General features: G+C 45.0%; 1 protein-coding gene across 1 annotated transcript in view; it reads right to left on the reverse strand.

Moving 5' to 3' along the window:
* The window catches only part of LOC146712703 (ephrin type-B receptor 4b-like), a 35,984-nt gene that overhangs the window by 4,611 nt on the left and 8,150 nt on the right, over positions 1–23,223 (reverse strand). The window contains exons 2-19 of the mRNA XM_085452091.1: positions 14,019–14,089; positions 13,786–13,928; positions 13,349–13,709; positions 13,060–13,222; positions 8,723–8,878; positions 7,892–8,040; positions 7,607–7,805; positions 7,396–7,523; positions 5,385–5,550; positions 5,206–5,296; positions 4,867–4,922; positions 4,637–4,750; positions 2,510–2,757; positions 1,726–1,872; positions 1,580–1,648; positions 1,051–1,100; positions 847–946; positions 454–647 (exon numbers count right to left, since the gene is read on the reverse strand). Coding sequence (XP_085308217.1) covers positions 454–647; positions 847–946; positions 1,051–1,100; positions 1,580–1,648; positions 1,726–1,872; positions 2,510–2,757; positions 4,637–4,750; positions 4,867–4,922; positions 5,206–5,296; positions 5,385–5,550; positions 7,396–7,523; positions 7,607–7,805; positions 7,892–8,040; positions 8,723–8,878; positions 13,060–13,222; positions 13,349–13,709; positions 13,786–13,928; positions 14,019–14,089 — 2,605 coding nt within the window. The remainder of the gene's footprint in view (positions 1–453; positions 648–846; positions 947–1,050; positions 1,101–1,579; positions 1,649–1,725; positions 1,873–2,509; positions 2,758–4,636; positions 4,751–4,866; positions 4,923–5,205; positions 5,297–5,384; positions 5,551–7,395; positions 7,524–7,606; positions 7,806–7,891; positions 8,041–8,722; positions 8,879–13,059; positions 13,223–13,348; positions 13,710–13,785; positions 13,929–14,018; positions 14,090–23,223) is intronic.

Here is a 23,223-nt window from a genome sequence, read left to right on the forward strand (position 1 = left end):
CCTGAAAGACCCACGGTGAGCTCCCCGAGGCTGCGGAGCAGAACGAGGAGCGGCTGCTCCACCCGTGGTACTGCTTTACTATCTGCTGCTAACAAACTACAGGAACTTTATTCCTCTCAGAAAGCACAAACATGCACGCCGCCTCTGCTCTCGCCGTTAAAACAATCTCATTCTTATCTGACACTGATCTCCATCCTCCTCCTCCTCCTCGTGTCTCTGATGTTCCTTCACTGAAAGAGGAGGTGGACAGTCGGGAGGACACGGCTTCATTTGGAGTTTTAATCCAGGAATGTGCACCTGCTTGTGTAAACAGCTGTCAATCACACAGCTGGCTGCCCCACATTCCTTTGTCTCCCTACCACACTCTGACCTTTGACCCCGAACCCACCAGCTGGTGCCTGAATGACATTCCACGGCTCCGGCCCCCTCCCCCTCTCCTTCATCGAGCCTCACCTCTGTGCCTCTGGGTGCGTCACTTTCAGGGAGGTGGGGTTTCGGATCAGCCTGTCGAGGGACGCCACCACGTCGCAGAACCTCGGCCGGTTGGCTCGCTCCTTCTGCCAGCAGTCCAGCATGAGCGCGTGCAGGGAGGCGGGGCACTCCGGCGGCGGGGGAAGCCTGTAGTCCTGCTCGATGGCGTTTATCACCTGATGAAGCAGAAGCGTGAGAGGCAGTGAGCACTCTGTCATTCTGATGAAACGGCTTTTTTAACCATCAGCTTTGGACACCTTTGCTGGAATAATTTCAGCTTCTTTTATTGTAAATGAGCACTAATGATTCAGTCGTAGTTTCACGTCCATGAACCTCCAAACAATCAAGTTTTAAATGTATAACTTTGTTCCTTACGTCCTGGTTGCTCATGTCCCAGTACGGTCGCTCCCCGTATGACATCACTTCCCACATGACAATCCCGTAACTCCACGTGTCGCTGGCTGAAGTGAACTTCCTGCAATCAGACAGTAAAATCATCAAATGATTATCTACAGAACACTATAATAACAATAAGAAGAGCCTTTATCCACTACGCCAGCCTGCAGTACTGGCACTCACCTGTACGCGATGGCTTCAGGAGCCGTCCACCGAATGGGAATCTTGCCGCCCTAAAAAACAAGACTGGATCAGTCAGGTAATAACCGAATTTCACAATAAAAGCACCCAGGTAATGCTCAACAACAGAGGACTGAGACCAGAACCCTGAGGATCTCCAGCAGAACCAAAACAGAGCTGAAAGACCAACCAGACAGACGTGATTGATGATGAAGGTCTTAAAGACAACATTCATCATCTACTGATGAATAAAAGACTTCCTGTTAAGAGCTGTCATGACCAGAGACAAAACTCAACTTGTAGCAACAACATGCGAGTTGAGCAGCTTTGCATGATTCACAGTTCAAAGTAAACCTTTATCTGAAACCAGCCCCCCCAGTCCATCCTCTGTCTCAAAGAGCCCGTTTCATCTTCTTTCCTTTAAGCCAACTTTATCCTGATTGGCTGTCCCTTACAGCAGATGGGTGTGGCCTTTGTGTCTGAGATAAGGATATCAGAAATCATAAAGAGACAGACTGTGACAGTTACTCACCAGAGAGCTGGTGTACGTCGGGTCTGACGAGTTTTCAGTCAGAAACCTGCTCAGGCCAAAATCTGACACCTGAAAAACACAAAACCACAACTGTCAGATCTGTTTAGATTAGTCGAGCGGACAGGTGTGCAGGGCCACACCCTCACCTTACAGACCAGGTTGGAGTTCACCAAGATGTTACGAGCCGCCAGGTCTCTATGGACGTAGCTCATTTCAGACAGATACTTCATTCCTGCTGCGATGCCGCGCAGCATCCCCACCAGCTGGATGGTGGTAAACTGGCCATCATTCATCTGAAAACAGACAGGTAGAGGGTCAGACAGGTAGAGGGTCAGACAGGTAGAGGGTCAGACAGGTAGGGGGTCATACAGGTAGAGGGTCAGACAGGGAAAAGGTCAGACAGGGAAAAGGTCAGCCAGGTAGAGGGTCATACAGGTAGAAGGTCATATAGGTAGAGGGTCAGACAGGTAGAAGGTCATACAGGTAGAGGGTCAGCCAGGGAAAAGGTCAGACAGGTAGAGGGTCAGACAGGGAAAAGGTCAGACAGGGAAAAGGTCAGACAGGTAGAGGGTCAGACAGGGAAAAGGTCAGACAGGTAGAGGGTCAGACAGGGAAAAGGTCAGACAGGGAAAAGGTCAGACAGGTAGAGGGTCAGACAGGTAGAGGGTCAGACAGGTAGAGGGTCAGACAGGTACGGGGTCATACAGGTAGAGGGTCAGACAGGTAGAGGGTCAGACAGGGAAAAGGTCAGACAGGGAAAAGGTCAGACAGGTAGAGGGTCAGACAGGGAAAAGGTCAGACAGGGAAAAGGTCAGACAGGTAGAGGGTCAGACAGGGAAAAGGTCAGACAGGGAAAAGGTCAGACAGGTAGAGGGTCAGACAGGGAAAAGGTCAGACAGGTTTGCTGCTCTGTGACTGTCCCCCTCTCACCCTCAGGAAGCTGTCGAGCGCCCCGTTCTCCATGAACTCGGTGAGGATCATGACGGGGCAGGAAGTGGTGATGACTCCCTCCAGGTGGATGATGTTAGGGTGCTGGAACTGTCCCATGATGGACGCCTCCGACAGGAAGTCCCGCCTCTGCTTTTCCGTGTAGCCACCCTTCAGGGTCTTAATGGCCACGTAGTTCTCCTTCCTGCCCGGGATCCTCAGCCGACCACGACACACCTCGCCAAACTCACCTGTACAGGTATACGGCACAGGTTACATTACTTTTACAATAGTTACAATTCAAATGGAAGAACACACCTGTATTTCACTGGGGATAATTTATTCAAATTTAATCCCCAGATTAATGATAAAACTGCCACGTGAAAAGATTTCAGATATACTGAACACAACACTGTCTGTGCACCTGTCCTCACCTGATTCAGGAAATGGGAAGGTAACACCGAGGTGGTGTTATTTTTGTTAAAAAACAATCACATGGGCAGGTGATGAAAGATTACGTAGTAACATTGGCTATGGTTATGACAGCAAATGTAAAAATAAACAGTCATACTCCTGCCCAGGTGTATCCAGCCGAGTCATAACAACAATGTAATGACCTGACGTTCCACAGGTGTATTTTCCCAGGTGTTTGTTTTCCTTCAGGCTTAATGTCATAGAAATATCTAATATGAGAAAAGAAAAGCCACCTTGCCAAATTCACCTCCACCTGTAGGCTAGAAGACAACAGCCTCATATCTCGTTTTATCTAATAGGCAAAGGTAAGAAAAGCTGGAGGAGGTTTGAGGGGATGCTGGCCAATCAGACAGAGCGGGGTCACGGGAAATGAGAGGGTGGAGGTGGAGCTTAAAGTGAGTGTAAAAAGGTTCAGGTGGATGTAAATCTGGAGGTGCAGAGATCGGCTGACAGCAGAGCCCCAGAATCCAAACACAGACCTGCCGCTGAGCGTCGTCTAAGGTGAGAGCAGAGCGAGTCCACGCCAGCCGGAGGCAACGAAGTTTCCCTAAGTGGAGGCAGATCTTTGCGTTCTTTGAAGACGGAAACAGTAGAGGACCCACAGCAGAACCCTGAGGGACTCCACGTGTCAGAGCAACTAATGAGGTCACACGGTCACCTGAAAACAGCCAATCGCAGCAGGGCCGAACCCTCGACGCCGCGCAGCCCCATATCTACTCAATAAAGAGGACTCGTGTTATTGATACTGGAGGGGTGTAATGTTCCTTTAAGGCTCATTAGCGCATACCAGCACGTCAACACCTCCCTCAGCACTCACGCACATGTGGCCTGTGTGTGTGTCTGAGCGCGCTCGCCAGCCGGCGGTGAAAAGTTTGCACCCTTGTTTCCGCAGCAACCGCTATCCAGTTACATCTCACCAATGTCATCACTGAGAGCACTACTGTTACAGTAGCAGCACACACACTCAATCAATCACGCTCTCTCACGCCCTCGCACACAAACGCGCACGTGGCGTGTTTACTTTTAATAAAACAGGGTTCATGACGGAGAACAAATGACATCTGATGTTTTCTTTTAGTGCGAACACAGCTTCGCCTCATCATGGGAAAGTTAATGTTCCGCTCTCAAGGGGGTCAAAGGTCACAAACACATCTGGAAGACTTTACAAAATAAAAGTCCTATTAAGACCCATAAGTTTGTTTTGGCCTTTCAGAAACAACAGAAGATATTTGGGCTTTTTGTTGTCGTGCTGCTGCGTCCGTGCAGACTCCCTAACAAAGCTCCAGAGGTGAACAGCATCCACAAATGCTTCCAGATCCCAGAGAAATTCCTCAAGATTCCCAAAATATACGCCACCATATCCACTAATAATGTGTTCCTGAATCTTTAATGATTTACTTATTACAATAATCACGAAACCATTCAAAGGTTTTTGGCATTCCCAAAAAGGCTGACGTCTCTAAAACCTTTAGCTGCACAGACGTTCCTTCAAAAGGTTCCTGGAGTCGTAAAAACATTCTCTGAGCATTCACAGTTTCTTTTAAAACACCCGAAATGGTCTGATTGATGAGAATTTCATCAAAAACTTATGGCTTGGAGGGCGGAGTTTGCCCGTGACAGAAGTTTACACCACGCAGACATACAGGTGTGGGTTACCTGCTCCGATGACCTCTTCGATCTTAACGAAGGAGGCGTCGATCTCTTTGGCGAACTCCCTCACGGCCTCATTTGGGTCCTCGTAGGTAAACGGGTCGATGTAAACCTTCATCGCTACAAAAACAGCACAATCATCATCGTCAGTCGGCCGCGTTCATTTAAAACCGTTTGTATCAGACTGGCTCATTGGCCGAGTTGTAGCTCTGTCTCTGATTGGCTGTCAGACTCACTCTGCCCCATCTGGTAGTGGCCGCTCTTGTCGTGGATGTGCGCGCTCCTCTTCCTCCTGGTGACAGACAGACAGGTACAGACGGCTGTTTAGATTCAGAGCAGCTGCGGGATTCTGGTTTCCTCAGGAGACACACACACATCCTTTGTTCTGTCGCTCTCTCAGGAATGTGATTATCTCGCCGTATCTCGCCATCGCTCTCACAGTGTCGAGTTTCTCCATCTTAATATAGTCGACATGTCCCACCCTGCTCTGTGTGTGTGTGTGAACCTGAGGTCAGTGTGTTCTATTGTTCTGCAGAGGGGAGCAGGGAGGGTGCATCCTGAACACACGCACTCACCGGTAGCAGAACACGCCAACTATGGCCGCCACAGCGAGCACCAGTATCCCCAAAGAGGCCGAGACTCCAGTCACCATCAGCTGGGACACACCTACCCAGGAAACAAACACACAGGAGTGAATCTCAGTGTTTTCACCTCTCAGACTCTAAAGAAAATGTAATAGCATGCGACCTCGTACCGTCAGGCAGCGTGTTGAAGCCGGTCTCGGCACCGAATGAGCCGTAACCGGCCTGAGAGCGAGCGCGGACCTGCACCCGGTATCTCGTCGCCCGCTGCAGCCCGTTTAGCACCAGAGAAGAAGACCTGCTGAACACGTACTGCCACTCTACCGACTCCTCACCATCCTGATAAGGACACGTTAAGAGTAGGCATTAGAGTAACGCAGGAGTCCTAGTGACACGCATTAACAAAGGTCCTCACAGGACTAAACAACGTATCTAATCTGCCCTTATAATCTGTGTGTGTGTGTGTGTGTGTGTGTGTGTGTGTGTGTGTGTGTGTGTGTGAGAGAGTTAACATATGCAGACATTTCTGTTCTACAAAGATGATCCTGCTAAAACCAGATGGAATGTTTTACAAAGTAACGCTCTTGGAATTTTAGATATATTTTATAAACACACACTAAAAGACAGAACGTAAAAAAGGCTTCGGTTTGAAGTTCACATGGACTCAGGGCCCAGGTTAACTTCAGGGTAGGGCTGCTTGATTATGGCAAAAATGATAATCACGATTATTTTCACTGAAATGGAGATCTCGATTATTTGACGAGATTTAACCCTTTAAGACCTACCATAGAACCAAGTCGGCCGGAGCTTATATTATATTTTTACATGCTGTAGTGCCATTAGTGGGAGCATTTTTGTTGCTATACATCAATACAACTGTTATAGCCCATATTTTAATAATATGTATGCATTAAGTCCATAGTAACTACATTAATTGCGAAAAAGTGCAATAAACTACAAAAAAATTAAAAATAGTTTTTGTTTTTTTACATATATTTCTACTTGGAGAAATTTAAGAGGTTTATCCCTCAAAACTTTAAATACAACAAAGTTGCAAAGAATAGTTTACAAGAACAGGAAATTTATTTTGAGTGTCTTCATAGTTTTATTTTGGAGATACATCAATTTTTATATACACTGCAGGAAAAACAAAAAACAATCCTGATGCAAATTTGCAAAGAAAACAGCATGTGCATCAAAATAAAATATTTCCAGCAGTGCAATTCGAGTTCTAAGCATCACAGAAACTATTCAGAAAAGTCAAACATGACTTATAAAAACACCAGTATAGGCTTTTAAGGCCTACAAGTAAAAAACTACATTTTCCGCGAAAATGACGTCACTTCCTGTTTCAGGCAGGTCATGGCGGACATGCTATAGTTCGTGCTGATGGACGTAGGAAGTGTTACAAACAGCTGATCGGATCGGCAAAGCGTGTTTCTGGAATATTATGTTTTTGTTCCTGCAAGCGCTTTTTATGCAATTTTTGCAAAGCTATATGTGGAACGAAACCGTGACCGAGGACAAGCTGATGGCATAAAATGTAAGTACAACTCCTCCGGTTTCATATGCAAAACAAATTATTGCGCTAGCTTACACGGTCCAGGTTCTACAGGGATTTAAAGGGTTAACAATAACAATGTATTGAATAATGACTTTTAAAAATAATATAAAACAGTGTGCAAATACTGATAACAGTGCAAATGTTTGCGATATAAGAAATAAATGAAAAATGTAAACATCTGTGTTTAGTGAACTTTGCAGTGTTGCTCTGTGGTGCAGCTACAACACTGTAGCAAAGTTTACACACTATGTCTACTTGATCCACGTCTGACTGAACCCATAATGTTTCCACACCACTGAAGTTTGTTTTTTTTTACCTCTCTTTTCAACCAACGGCAGTCACTCTCCTCTCCAAATAACTTCTGCTTAGCTTTCCGAGCTTCCCTCGGGTCCTCTTAATTGTTGTGACGCGTGTTCGAAATGCAGAGAGGTGCGCTCGATTTGCCACACGGAGCAGCGCGAGAGTAAAGCACGAGGGAGGGGCTAATAATCGGCTCCGTCATTTTTAATGATCGTTGAAAGCCCAGATCGTAATCGTGATTAAAATTCGATTAATTGAGCAGCCCTACTTCAGGGTTAACTTAGCATAGAGGTCCTAGTGATGCACGCATGTGTGTATACCTCAGGGCTGTAGCGCAGCTCGTAGTCCAGGATCTTGTACTGGTTGTGCACAACTGGGACGCTCCACTCTAAAGATAGACTGCTCTCTGAGGCCTCCACCCTCCTCAGACCAGATACTGGAGGAGGAACTACAGAAACACAGACCATCATTCACTGATCATTACGTTTGTGTGCATGAAAGAATTCTGGGTAATGTAGTGTGTATCTGTACCATCTCTACTGGTGGTGATGTTGAGCTTGCTGGAGGCTGGCTCTGAGTGGCTGAGTGCAGACACGCCATTTAGCGACTGGATGGTGAAGATGTACTTTGTTTGTGGGCGGAGCCCCCAGACGACGACACGCCGCTGGGTCAGGCCGTTCTGCGCCGGCCGGTAAAGAACGCTGTCGCCACATGGGAAGCAGGAAGTGACCTGAAGAGGAGAAAGAAGAAAAGGGGCGGGGTCAGATCTGACAGCTCAGACTGGTGCTAATGGTGACAGAGATGGCGGTGGCGTACCTTGGTGGCAGTGGCGGGCCCGCAGGTGGAGCACAGGACTCTGTAGGTCAGGTCATGTCGTCCTCCGCGGTCCAGTGGCTCGCTCCACTCCAAAGTCACCATGGTGTCATTGAGCTGACTCACCGGGGAGCGAGGAGCCGAGGGAGGCTCTGCGGAGGTCAAAGGTCACAGGTCAGTGCCTGCTGAGTATCACCTGTCAGACGCTCAACATCATCTACTTTTTTTTCCCTGAGCAGCAACTCTCAGGCAGGCTGATACCTGAGAGTCAGGCGGCCTGTTTTCATTCCTGCGTAATGAGTTTTTCTTCTTTGTCTGCAGACTGATGGAGGAGCTGAGAGATAAGAACTTCCTGCCTCCACACAAACATCAGAGTAACCTGAGACCTGTGTGTGCGTGTGCACAGTCGTTACCTGTAAGACCTCGACATTACACACACACGGACACAAGCACAAAGAGGTAATGAGCCTATTAATTTGCCTAATTGCTGTTGCCTGAGGGGATGTAGTTAAAGGGGTGGGTCGGGGTACTTAAAGAGGCGTGGAGGCTTGTTGGCAAAGAGCCCTGTGTGTGTGTGTGTGTGTGTGTGTGTGTGTGTGTGTGTGCGCGTGTGTGTGTGTGTGTGTGTTTGTGGTCCAGAGTTTACACAGAGTTTAAAGTGGTCTCCAGATTATTTAATAACAAATTACATCACGTCAGTCTGTGGAGACTAGAGGCGAGGTCCTAGTGAAAGACACTCTCCAGCTGCATGATGGGAAATGTAGGACAAGAGGTTTCAGTGTTGTCAGAAATTACAATAATAAAGAAAAATAAATGAAAAGCAGAGGGACTTACGTGTGCAGGCACTGTGCGGCGGGTCCGAGTCGGCTCGATAGAAACCAGAGTGACACGGGCAGTAGGCGGAGCCTGGGATTCTTGTGTTGCTATTGGCTGGACAGGTGCTGCAGCCAACAGGTCCTGACTCGGCTTTAAAATGACCGGACGGACAGGCTGGAGACAAAGGCTTAGAATTAGCATTCACCTCTAAAAACACACACACATATGGGATTGTCCACCTTCACCATTAGCCTGAACCCACATGTGCACACACATCAGATCTCCAGAAGCGCTACAAAAACCGCACTTCCTCTATTGTCCACTAGGGGCTCCAGCAGCGTGCCAGTGCTCATAGACTTCCATGTTAAAATTTCAACTCTACAGCATGTTTACAACCTGATATAAAAAATAACAAGATTCAGTTACACACAGAGCGACGTGTTGTGGTTTAATGAGTCAGGCCTATATCAACAATAGACCAGGTATAATCATAGAGTGCAGAGAACAGCAGGGTGTTTAAGTAAAAAGAACATGATTACACGTGTATAATAAGCCTCTGAAGGTATGACCTGAAGCGTTTTACATCCAAACAACTGTTTTCTGAATGCAGTAAAAAGCTCAGATAAATGTGCGTTACAGAAACCAGAGCTGACATCAGAGTGTTTTCTCACAGGTGGTGGGGTTCCACAGGGCTCTGTTATTGGTCCTCTACTTTTTAATTAGGTTTCATTTAATTCTGCTTGTAAATGCACTGGATGTTTATTGCTTCATCTATGGGGGGGTCTACTATTTTTGTACCGCACCTGTTTAAACTGGTTAGGCTTAAAAAAGGATTAAAGTTTAAATTATTAGCGATGTGGGTTCTATGGCAGGCAGCCTGAACTGGACCTCTGGATTGTATTTGTGCCGTTGGAGCCTTTTGGAGCATTTCTAATACAATTATCTGACCAATAATAAACTGCTGTGAGGTTAATTGGACTAAAAGACAGCTGGGCTCCATTTTTGTGTGAAATTCCAGAATTTTATTCGAACGTGACAGCAGCCAAAACGCGAATATTATACGAACATTATTTTGAAGCAATAAAATGTAGTCACACTGCTTTGCAGTTGCATTTATAAAGAGCTTTTAGTAATAATTAGTTCTACAAACCGTAAAAACATTGAATGTGACCTGTTGTCTGAACACAACCAGTTTGAGTCAGTCAGAGAAGATTTGAGCTGTTGTATTGTTAGTCAGAGCTCACACAGGCTGCTGCCTCCTGGCCTCAGGCTCTAAAAAGACGAGGCTTCAGAACAATGGGACTAAAACCAACAATGAAGGTATCAGGCGTGCCAGCGAGTCCCAACTAAAGCAAATGTTCCACTCAAACATGACAGTGAACCTCGAAGCAGTAAAAGCAGCTCAGTGTGTCCAGAAACAGCTCAAACCCGTCAGTGGTCGTCCCCGAAAGAGATCAAACAGTCCCAAAGAAACACACCCGCCTCTCCTGCTCATGCACACTCCAGCAAACAGATGTTTATGAACATCTGGAGCCTTTTATTAGAAATGAAACATGTTTGTGACGTAGAGGTCGATTTCTGTCACTGAGGTTTAAAAATGGTTGGAAACTAAAAATGGTTCATTTATAGGAAATATTAAAGAATGAACACATGATTATGTTAAAAAGAGCAGAGAGTGAAAGCAGAGAGGTTTGGCTCTGTGGGTTTCTGGCCTGGAATGTGAGTAATGCTCAGAGCTGGGATCAGGAACACCGCAGAGGGATGAAGGGATGAAGGGAGGAGTGCAGACTCACAGACAATAAGAGACAGGAAGTGACCTTGGCTTCAACAGGATGTGGAAAGTGCTGCCATGATGTCATCACTGGCCTCCCCTGCCAAGCACGGGAGTAAGCACACACACATGCACACACTCTGCTTAAGCAGCGCTAGTTAACCTCTGACCTCTTCACTCAGCCTGGCTCTTGCCCCTCCCCCTCCCTCAGAAGCAGAGACAAGCAGAGGACGTCGCTGCTTCTGCTGTCGCCGCTGCAGCGCTTCCCGCTCGCAGTCAGCTGACCTTTGACCTCACACAGAATAACAGGAAACTTGGACAACCAAGCCGTCTGCGGCCCGCGTCGACCTCGCTCTGCTTTCATCCCGCGGCGATGGCGGAGAGGAGAGGAAGCGTGGAAACAGGACGGAAACGTGCGGCGAGCGCGGAGGCAGGACGGACTCCGATTACAGCGCGTTTCCTCCAGAGAAACACCGCAGCAGCTGCTCCTGCAGTTTACCCACAACCCCTCTCACTTACTCATTAAAGTAAACAGCTGCACACGACTTCAACGACAGCTCAATAATAACTTTCTCCTTCAGGCCTCCACCATCCCCCACACCGCCAGTCTTATTCTGAAAGGACGCCTGAGCGGCGTGAAGGAGCCGGCACAGCGCGAGACTCCCCGAATACTTTAACAACAATTTATCAAAGTGTAACACAACTATTTTAGAAATCTCCTAAAACTTTCAACTTTAAACCTAAAAGTAACAGAATTTTCAGCTACGTTTGAAAAGTAAATAAAGGAACATCTTAATGACAAATAATCACGTGCTTCTCTGTTTTTCAGCTGGTGTGAAGCTTCATGAATAACAGCATGAACCATATTTCGTTTGCACAGACTGTGATTTTAGTCACTGCGCAGCAGTTTGTGACTGTGTGTGAAAAGTGGATTATAAACTCACTGTAAGAAGCTGAACACTTGTTGACACAGCCACTCCTCTACTGTGACCCACACCGCTTCCTGTCATTTACTTAACAATAGTTACTATAGTTACTGTTAACAGTGTCCTAAGTGTGCCTGTTTTTTAACAAACCGTTTTAAACATTGACTTTCAGGATAGAATCAGAGAAATGATCATTTCTTTTCTTTAATCTCGGTCAAAGTTTCCTACATATTTTCAACTCTTTTTCTCTAAAATCTCACATCTTATTTTCATTATATTCAGTTCAAACGCAACAAATGTTTTTATAACATTAAATTAAATCTACATGTTTCTTAATTAAAGGACTTTAACATTTGACTCGTTATAACTTTAAAACAGAAGTTTCTTTAAATAATACATTTTCATTTTTTGGATGTTTTTCATAAAAATATTACGTTTACACTTTTAAAAACTCACTTTCTACTAATTTTGTTAATAAATACAATTTAGTTTTAGAAATTCAGTTGAATTTCGTATAAAAACACAACAGCTGTTTGTAATCACCTTGATGAACTGAGACATTCATTTATTTGTAACTGTTGACAGTTATTTTTCAACATGTTGCAAGTTTTAATAAAACTGCTGATTTGCTGAAACAATTAATGTACTAATACACAACAGATTTGTCTGTTTTGTTACAATATTAAACAAACTTTATTGTAAACTCCATCAACACCATTTTACTTTTTTCTTCAAAACCTTTTGTAATTTAAGTGATTTAACTTCTGTATTGTGACTATTTTGACTTTAATAAGATTTGTAGGACTAATATTACTAATAATAATAATAATATTGTATCACAGTCAGACAGTCAGGTACAGTTATACCAAAATATAAACAATTAAAGCTTTTTTATTTCAGATTGTTTGTCTATAAATCTTTGACTCTTTTTAATCTTAAGATCAGTTTGCTTCTCATTATAACTTTAATAACAATCATAAATAAAAACATTACAAAATGTAATGTTTGACAGCAGTGTGATGTCTATTGTCAAACAATTGCGGTCTTATTGTGGAAGTGACGGCTTCCTCTGATGCCTGTGCTGATTACAGAAACAGTAATCCTTGTTTACTGATACGTTTCAGGAATCCTCTTACACGCCGTAAGACAACGACTGTAATCTGGTTATAATCTGGTTATATGTAAACAAACGTTGTGATCTGAGCTCATGGTGGGGAAGAGAAACACTTTCTTATGTTTCCATTTCCCTCAGATTTAAAGTGTTTACTGAGTAAAGCTGTAACACTGAGAGTAATCTGATTACTGCTGAGTTTTATCCTGCTTTACTTTGGGGCCCCTGCTCTGCTCGCTCTCACACTGTCAACACGTCGCTCTCTCTCCCTCTAATCGCCTCCAGCTTCTCCTCTCTGTTTACTCGGACTCGCAGTTCTGACCACGAAGAATTTTAAGTGCTGATAATGAAGCGGCGCACAGGAGAAGCTTTTACTTTGTAAAACAAATGATGGTCGGAGCTGTTAGTGAGTTCAAGTCGTGACGGTGAACCCGAGGTCTCGGCTCGGGCCTTCGAATGTGCCGGATTCATTCGTTCCATCTCAGTGATGACGCTTTTACTTTGAAAACTAACAGGAGGTCTTTTGTTTTATGGACTGCACTCTCACCTCTGCAGCGTACGTCGGTCTCTCCTGCTTCGTATCCAGGACGACAGGCGCAGCTGGACGTCGGCTGTCCTACCCACTCCCCGTCTTCACCACAAAGCATGCTGGGAGGTTGTGACTGCTCGCCAGGCGGCGTCACGGCATTCTCCACGCACACACCCTGAGCCTGCAGCAGAATGTCAAAATAAAAGCTCGTAGACACAAAAGCTTCAGTTACAGTGCTTTTATTTTTAAACTCAAAGGTGAGCTTGTTATGTACAAGAACGCTAGACTCCACTGTTGCTATGGTTACCTGTTCCACCAGTGAGTGGGGGACGGTTTCAGGAAAAGAGGCGAAGGCGCGGCGCAGGGGCGGGCACTTCCTGTAGAACACACGCACAGAGAGCAACGCCATGCAGGCGCTCTGGCTTTGGAAGGCCAGGTAAAGCCCCGCCTTACGCAGTCCTTCCAGCCGCAGCACCTTGACATTAGGGCGGCCCCTGGCGTCACGCAGCATCAGGTGGTCGGCGGCGACTGTCGCCACTTTGATGTAAGGGTTCTCCATCCAGGCCGGGCTGGTGAGCGTGGCGTCGTCAGCCTCTGACGGGTAGTAGTACAGGTTGAAGGTCTCTTTACACGGCTGCCTCAGACTAGAACACTCCATCATGGAAAACCTGCGTCGACACGTTCAGAGCTTATATTCGTTTCTCCGCGTTAATCAACATCAAACGACCTGTGATTTCCACCAACCAGATCTCCACGTAGACCGTGGTCGCCGCCTTCAGAGGGATCCAGCGCGTCCTCAGCCAATAGGAAGAAGTGCTAGTGATGGTGCAGATCTCATAGGTCCGCACAGTGTTTTGCTGATCGTCCCTCGAGCTCGCTTCCTCCCACTGAGGACAGAGACGGATCATAGGTGAGCTTTTCATTCAAAGCAATGCAGAGTGTTAGCTATAAGCTAACAGATTAGCTTTGATGTGTACCTGCGAGTCATCAGCAGGGTAGCTCGTCCATCTTAGGTCAGATGTGGCCAGCTTGGTGTTCATCAGCACATCTGAAACACAGACAGCAACAGTCAGCAAGTCCTGGGCAAATAAAACATCCTCTAAAAATCACCCAAAGTTCATCCCACTGCAGGTCTTCAGCAAACCTACTGAGCACTCCTTTAAAACCTCGACGTAGTCCTCTACAGGCAAGTCACCACACTCCCCTCAAATGCTCCAACGACATGCTTGCTTGTGCCCCTTAAAACATTCCTCAAACACCCTCCTTGAGTTTGTCAGCAACGTCCTCAAGCAGCACTGACGTCACTTGGGACCTTTCGAGACTTCTTGGACCGTTTTAAAGATCCCAGCAGCCTCCTAGAAGTGTTTCCAAACCTCTTAAAACAGCTGCAAATGTTATTTAAAACCTCTTAAAAGTTTGCTTAAAACCTTTTAAAAGACCCTCCTAAGGTCCTCAACATACCTTCAAGTCATGAGACTCCCAATGGACCCCCACAACCTTCTAAAGATCTCAAAAAGCCTCTTAACAGTCGCCCAAATGACCACAACAAACTGGTAATGTAAGAACACAACAACCTCCTGATGGTTCTTTGAAGCCTAGATGTGTTAAAGGTCCCTCGATTCCTCTTAAAAATAAAATATAATGTTTTGAAACTGCATTAAAGTTATCTGTAAAACCCCTCGAGGTTATCAACAAGTTCCTCAAACAGCAGTGATGCCACTTGGGAATCTTTTCAGACTCAATGGTCCCAGCAGCCTCCTATAAGTTTTTCAAAACCTCTAAAAAGGCCCCTAAATTCCCTAGAAATTCCTCCAAAGTTCTCCTAAATGCTCTTCAAACCACCTGTAAAACAGCTTCTTCCAACCTTATAAAGCTTAAAACCTCCTAAAAGTCAGCCTGAAGCCTTCAAATCATCAGTCAAGGTGTCTCAAAGCCTCTCAGCCACTCAGATGCCTCCAACACACTTGTATTTAATGCAAAAACTCTTCAATTTTACTAAAATGCCCCTTTGAAAACATCCCACGTGTCCAGAGCTCCTTAAAGTCTTTTTTAAAAATCACGTCTTTTACGACCTCTTTTGAAAACACCTAGGTGTCTCTGAAAGCTTTTGAAAAAGCGTTTGGAAAACCGCGTGAACTTGTGCACTCGCGTCCACAACCACTGGAAGCTCAACAAACCCCTGAAACCATCAGAACCGCTCGGTGACTCCGGCAGACAGAGAAACTCACGGAGGCCTCAGACGGAGCAACAGAACCAGATCAGCTGAAGGCGGCGCTCTGATATGAGCTCTGATTTTTCACTGGAAGTCAGCAGGTTCAGCCAGACGACCCACAGGAGGTCTTTCAGCGGCTTCAATCAGGGAAAGTAAAAACACAGACGGTCATACAACACAAGGGCTTCTTTCTCCCTCTGCGTGTCTCTGTGGAGGAAGGAGGACAGGTGAAGAAGACCAGGCTACACCCCGACAAACACACACATTCGAAGCATGCCTGCACATGTGTAATATCTGCCGTGAGTGATGGTGTGTAATCAGCGTTGGAGGAGAGAGGCTCAGGAGGCTTAACCCTGACACACACGGTGAAAAATGCAGACGTTTCTCACACTTTTCCCCTCTTCCTAAGCCTCTTAGACCTCCACAACCACCATACGTTCATATCAGTCCTCTGCAGAAAGTAGTCCCATACAAATACAACATTAATGCTGCTGTTTTCTGAGGATTTCTGTTTTCAGTCAGAGCTCAGAGCCGCAGAAAGAGAGCGATAAATCTAAGCGTGCTGGTTTCACTGCTGCAGGACTCATTTACACGGGAGGGTGGTGTTCCCCCACCTTTAATATGACAGGCCTCAGCTTAGGCTTTGATGTTACTGCCTACATCCAAACAACGTAAACGTCTTGGTGCTGTAGTTCTGCATAAATCAGCGCGCCGCTCTGCTGCAAGCTTAAATTTAGCGTGTCACGAGCACAGCTGGAAGCACTGATGGGGGCATTTTCTGAGATGTGATCTCACTTCCTCTTTAGCAGCGCTTGTTTAATACGCACCTTTGTTCATTTCTGCTGACTGTGACATCCAGGTGCCTTCAAAATAATACAAATACATCAATAAAATCATCGTGACGGCTTAGTGAGGCGGGCGGAGGCGCGTGGAAACATTTGAGGCCCGACTGACATTTTTTACATTTTTATGTGGCTCACTTCCTGTTTAGTGTCTGTGTCGCTTGCAGCTATTGGCTGTGATGGATGAATGCTTTCAAAATAACATAAATCCCACACGATGACTTTTGTTAGGCTGGAGTGTTTAGGCTTATAAAATCCAATATTATGGAAACTGGCCTTTGTTATTATTACAGATTTGCTTTTTTAAAAGATTAGTTCTCACAGTTACTTTATTCAAAATACGGAGGACATTTGTCAGTCGTGTAGGAACGTCTCCACGTGAACGGAGACTGTGAAGACACTTCAGGCTGGCTGTGCCGAAAAAAATATAATAACTTTGTTTTGACTTGGCTTCATCCAGACTATAATATTCTTATTTACAAAGGGCATACGGTTAAAAAAAAGGTTGCATCTTGTGCAGACCAGGGCTGTCAAACATAAGGCCCAGGGGCCAGAAACGGGCCTTGTAAAGCTCCAATCTGGCCTGCTGGACTGCACGACATTAAAGTTTAGACCTTTAACTGTATTTTCACGTTTCACACTTTGTGTAACTAATAAAGTTCTCCCTGTCTCTGCTAATAACACTACACCAAAGTAACCAAGTAACAGACCAACAAAGAAATTAGGCCTGTGCGATACGACCAAAAGCTCATATCCCGATATAAGACATTTATCGTCCCGGCAACGATATATATCACACATCGTTTACATTTTCTGTAAATTCTGTGAATCTCTGGATTTCACTTTTTTTTTGCAGGTCGTGCACCTGGAGTTAGTTGTTTTGACCGATGAATGAAACTATACATTTTTAGACATTTTCTTTGTGAGTATGTATTATTTATTAATTACCCCCGAGCTGCGGGGAAAAGTTCTAAGGTTCGAGTCTAAGGTTTATTTTTTTTGCTTTTCATCTGTAAACACTCTGTGTACTCTTTCACTTGATTCAGTTTATTTTTTTAAATTTCAACAGACTTTTAGGCCAAAGTGCTCAGCAACAAGCAAATAAAATCCTATAATTTCAGCATTAACCACACTGCAGCCATATCATTGGTCAGATAACTGCATTAGAAATGTTTATAAGCCTCCAAGAGCCCACAAACAGTCCAGGGGTCCAGTTCAGGTACCAGCTACGATGAAGCCTAGCAGACAAATTTCAACAGGATCTTGAGCTTTATTGTGAAAAGGTTTATGTGGAAAATAAACAAGCAGACGCAGGAGCCACGCGATGGTTTTACCGTCAACGCATAAAAACAGTCGCTTGCCGGCCGCAGTGTGTTTATATTAAATATGAGAGAAAGAGAGAACCTTAAGAAATAAATACAAATAAAAACAAGATGTTGTTTTGTATTTTTTTCATATAAAACGATGAAAAAAATATACAAAAAAATGCACATTTGCGACACCACGAAACAAACGATAGCGTAATGTGAATGTCATCGGATATATCGTTATATCGAACAGCCCTAAAAGAGATCAGAAAGAAATATTTTTATTTTTTTTAATGCAATGGGTCCACAGTAAATTAAGTAAAAGACAAAAAAAGAGATTTTGTGTTAACTAACAAAACCTTTCAGTTTTATAATGACAGTAATGAGCTACAGAACTGCTGACACACTCATTTCTTACACTTTAGGTTTCTGTCATTTACTACAGCAGAATTTCTCTATCATGGGGAAAAACACATATTATACTTGTATTTCCAGGATTAAAGCTGCACTGGACCATTTACGATTAAAGTGGCGTACGAGGTAAAATGAGTGTTAGCTTTAGAGGTGTGGGGGACGGTCCACACTAACTATTAAAACCTCTGATCGCACAGCTTTAAGACAAAGAAAGAAGAAAGAATCGTCCATACAATCTTAAATATTGTTTTTCTAAAGGATCGTCGACCTGCAGACTGAAGGATGAATAAATCATCCAAAGTTCAGGCTTCAAAGTGAAAAACTGTTCTTACAGTCTGTGATCTGAACCTTCAAACGGACACTTGTAGGTCTGATGTCCTTATAAGGTCTAGATCTAACCATGGTCCTCACAAAACAGGCAGACAAAACACACACACAAATACAGCTCTGGAGAGAGTGTGTGTGTGTTTGTGAGTCTGTGAGTCCACGTCAGTTACACTTCATCAGCTCTCTTTAACCAGATTAATAATCTGTAGTGGTGTGAAAAAACACACTGACCTGCCTGCGTTTCTCACACACACACACACACACACACACACACACACACACACACACACACACAGTCTCGTCATTCATTTGCTCTAATAGCTTCAGTCACTTCTCGTTTTAATTAACCGACAGGCAGATTTAAACAGTTGGAGCACCTGACTGTGTGTGTGTGTGTGTGTGTGTGTGTGTGTGTGTGTGTGTGTGTGTGTGAGTGATTACAGCGTGGAGAAAGGGAAAGCGGCCCTTCCATCGTTCTGCTTGGCAGCAGCTGAGGAATGAAGCCGTCTGTAATTCTCCCCGGGTGTCTCAGGGCGCCTGTACGAAGCTCACGGACACAGATGAGCAGCGAGCGCCGAGTCGAGAGCTCACTGTGTGATGATTAATCTGCTGCAGCAGACGCTCCAACGCCAAGAGTGGAAAACATGATGAAAATGTGACCTCTGCCAGTGTGATATGCTCAGGAGAAGAAGGTCAGCGTCTCCTCACGCACACACGGGCCTCTTATTTCTTCACGGGGAGCTCCGATAAACTTCTAAACTTAGGAAAGCAGTAGAAACACTTACGGTGCTTCTACTTTTGGGTCTGCTATTGTACTAATAAATCCTAGGAAACCACAAAAAACCAAGACACAGAGTTGAGTCTCAACATTAGTAGTGTGGCTGCCATGTTAGTGCAGTTAGAGCACGAGAGGTTCAAGTGCTATGCTATCAGCTAGCTTGACTGGCTATCGAGCTGCATCCACAGACTTCGTGCTCAGTAACAAGCAACTAAAATCCTACAATCTCACCATTAACCACACAGCAGCCATATCATTGGTCAAAGAACTGCATTAGAAATGCTCTAAAAGACTCCAAGAGCACACAAACAGTCCAGAGGACCAGTTCAGGTACCAGCTAAGGTGAAGCCTAGCAGACAAGCTAGCAGCTACACCCGCCTGTAAGTCATGGAAGCCCCGACACTTCAAATGCTGCAAAATGTAAGCCTGAGTTATGAGATATAAAACCAAACTGACTTATAAAGTGATAAACATGTAGTGGCTTTAAAAACAAAAGGGATGGATGACAGAGCCCTGTGGAACTCCACCACCTAAGCAAACACTGATCAGAAAACGCTTCAGCTCATATACGCTTCATATACACATGTGCTCATGTTGTATTATTATGTTTAGTCTGTTATAAATATACAAGCCTGACTCTGTTTCTCTGTGTGAGTCTAAAGAGCATCTGCAGTGTTTTTATTTGACGGCATGTCAGATGTTCACAGGCTTTGCCAAAGTCCAAGTACTTTTACTGCAGTTGGACATTTTTAGCCTGGTGGTGTGCAGGGATGTTAGAGGAACAGCAGGTTTTGCCGCTGACATAATTTTAGGGTTCAGGTTGTGTAGCAGTTTTAGTGACACTCCCCTCTGGTATGCTCTCGTCTTTCCTCCCTTCAGGATGTCCACGGGTTCATGTATCTGATCTACTGCAGCACCTGAATGCCTCGCCGCTCCCTCTGACACCGCGGGGCTGTGATGTCATGCTATGTGATCAGGGATACGGCCTCGGATCTTAAGTGCTGGATGCGCAGTCAGGTGATAGCAAACGCCGCAGAAACCTGCGGTGATGTGACACGAGATCGCCGAGCCTGCAGGTTCGTCTTCTTTTTGTTGATTTTCTACAAGCCGCCACATTAACTCGTTTTTCTGAAGCTGCCGAAGTTATGAGCTCCAAGTCTCGACCGCAGAGGACGAATAAAGTTTATGCACACGCGTTTCTAATCAGCATCGCAGCCTGAGCCAATTAAAGCCTCAGCATGTGTGTGTTTGGTTTACATCCATATAGACTCTGTAAACTGCACACACACACACACACACACACACACACACACACACACAGTCCTGTGTTTGCGAGGACTGGGGTCTGGATCCTCGGACCAGCAGAAATGTCCCCGCGCTGCTGCACTCTGGTCCTCACAAACATACAAAGGAAGGAACACACACGCTGTAAACAGTGCATCTGCGATAAGAGTGCATGACGAGGACACGGAAATTACCATGACAACGCTGGCGGGATGTTTACACGAGCCGGTCGGGCTGCGTGTGTGTTGGTGTGTGTGGTCTCGTGCTGCGACTTGCTCTCTAATAAACCCGATTATCTCACTCCTCCTCGCTCCTTTCTTCTCTCTCATTCCTCGACTCCTCGTTCCTTCTCCTGCCTTTTACTCTCTCCTTCTTCTGCTTCAGTTGCTGCTTTTCTGCTCGCTGAACTTTGTGCGATTTTTTATCTCAAAGATCTAAAAACAACCATCTGACCGGCTGTGCAGGAAGAGCAGAGAAACCTAACGAACGTTTGACTCTGGTGCAGATTAAGATTTGTACTGAATGTCATGTGATGTGACTCCACATCAGGGCTAAAAACCACACATCGTACCAGCCTGCACTAATGAAACACCCCGCGCACTCAGTGCTTTAAGTACTTCCAGAGGGTCACTTCATTTGCTCAGTCTTGTTAAAAGACAACAAACAAGAACAATGGAGCTTTTTCATTCTGCAAACGTCAATGACGTGTTCTCTTTTTGTGGAAACTTTGGTGCAGGATGTGGAGAAAACTGCAGATTTATGGCTGATTTTGGGGCTGTAAAGGATGTTCTAACTTTAGCAGAGACAGCTGCAGATCAAACGGGCCAGAGCTTGGTTACACTGCCTGGAAAAGGTGAGGGGACAAAGTGTGGGTCCGTGGATGCCTCCCTCTGTCATCACACTGCAGCCAGGATCATCATGTGGCTCAGCTCAGTTTGTTAGAGGACAATTTCACATGTATGTCATCAGCAGGAGGCATTAATTCACAGAGGAATGGTATCTTCCCATTAAAATTGATGTCATTAATCAGTTCCTGCTCCAAACGCTCCTTCAGGCACCGCTGAGAGATAAAAAGGTCCAAATTAGCTCAGTTCCAATAAAACGGTCAGTGTGGCTGTTCGCCCACGTGTTCCAATAAAGTCCAGGTGTTCCTGACAAAGGTATGAGGTTCAGCTGAGTTACTAAAGATTTATGCTTCAGCGGGAAAAACTGTGCTGTAACTGCAAGCCTCTTTGAAACCCTACGCTGTAACCTGACGTGCATCTCCCTGGAAATGGAAATACACGTCGCCACAGCTGCAAACGCTGTGATTGGTCCGTTCAGCTCCATAGATTTCTTCTGTCTGCTTTTTCACCACAATGTTCAAATTCATCAGTGAGAGAATAATGATCCTAGCCTCAGTATGATGGAAGAATAATCACAACATCAACATAAGGACTCACATATGTCAGTAAATTCCTGGAAGGAAGCAGCTAGACACCACTATCTGGTGGAGTTAGTGGAGGAGTTAGTGGAGTAAGCATCGTGCCCGGGGATATTTGGTATGAAGACTGGAGCCGCCAGGGTCTGAACCACCAACCTTCTGATTAGAAGATGACCTGCTCTACCTCCTGAGGTCCGCCATCCTCAGTAAGTGTTAGGGGTGGGGGGAAAAATCGATACTGTGTAGTATCGTGATATTTTGTTTGCTAATAATGTATCGATACAGGGACAGCAGAAATCGATATTTTGTTACAAAAAAGGTTTTTGTGCTCTGACTTCAGAGCATGTTGATCCTTTTTCTGAGCAAGAATCCTGAAACTGTCCAAATGTGTTTAACTTTTTTTTGGCAGCAATAAACATGACAGTTTACTTATTTTAATTTAAGACATGTTTTATTTTAATTACGTTTAAAACTTTTTTTATTTAATGTTTACCTTTATGGACAGAATCTGAATATCGCAAAATATTTTAAAAAATTGCAATAATATTGTATCGTGCGTTAAGTATTGTGATAATATCGTATCGTGAGTTGTATGGAGATTCCCACCTCTAGTAAGTGTTTGGTTTGGTTCACACCCAGTGCCAACAGGCTGAACTGAATAGTCAGTTAGAGAAACCACACCAAGCTTTGTACTGGATCTTATCATTGCACTTCACTGGAATGAGCACAGACGAGGTAAGCCTTTACTGGACCTTACTATGTTGGTTCTACTTGTTTCTGATGTGTATATTTACTGTACGTCTTAAACACACACATTTCATTGCCAGCAGACAGACAGTGTTTGTATAATTTAAGAGAGTTTCATGGAGGAACAGATGTTCAGGTTGTGTTTGTTCCTGCTCGTCTTCATCGCTCTCTGTTTGAGCATCTTATCTTCTCTCTGTCAACACTCCGATCGATGATTCAGGCTGTTTGAACTGCCTCTGACTCATTTCACATGTCAGGAATCTTCCACAACGAGCTGCAGCTCTGTTTGTTCTCCTCAGCAATCAGCACATAAAACATCTGAAAACATAGGAGGACGGTTAAAACTTGCCCTGCTAGTGATATTTACTCAATCCTCAAAGACTCTTTGAACCATCCGGTTGGAAAAATGTTCCACAGCTGCAGAGATTATCCAACAGTCAACTGGAAGAAATCACACTGAGAACATTTCTGCTTCTTACATGTGACAGTTTATAAAATATCGGAGTTTTGGCCCGCGGACAAATCAAACCACCTGAGGACGTTTGTCTGGAGAATGGAAAGTTACTCGTTAGCTGTAGAGGAGGAACTCAGGCTGAGTGCGTTCGCATCCAGATGGTTCAAAGCGTCCTTAAAGGATCAGTCCGCTTTATTTCAGCCTGCTGTAGTTCCCATTAGTGTGTCCGCCGTGTCTCTGTGGGTCATGCTCACCTCTGCTGTAGAGAGTCAAGGAAACAAAGTGCAAGCTCCGAGCAGCTTCCCCCCCAACCCTTCAAAAAATGGAGTTTTACATTAATTTTCTTTTCCTCATTTACTCCAATGCCTACAGTGAAACTATGACTGAATGTATG

The sequence above is a fragment of the Copadichromis virginalis genome, linkage group LG3 (genome assembly GCF_057382275.1).
Source record: "Copadichromis virginalis isolate Kocher_CV1m ecotype Utaka linkage group LG3, C_Virginalis_male_GT1.1, whole genome shotgun sequence".
In the NCBI taxonomy this organism is placed as follows: Eukaryota; Metazoa; Chordata; class Actinopteri; order Cichliformes; family Cichlidae; genus Copadichromis; species Copadichromis virginalis.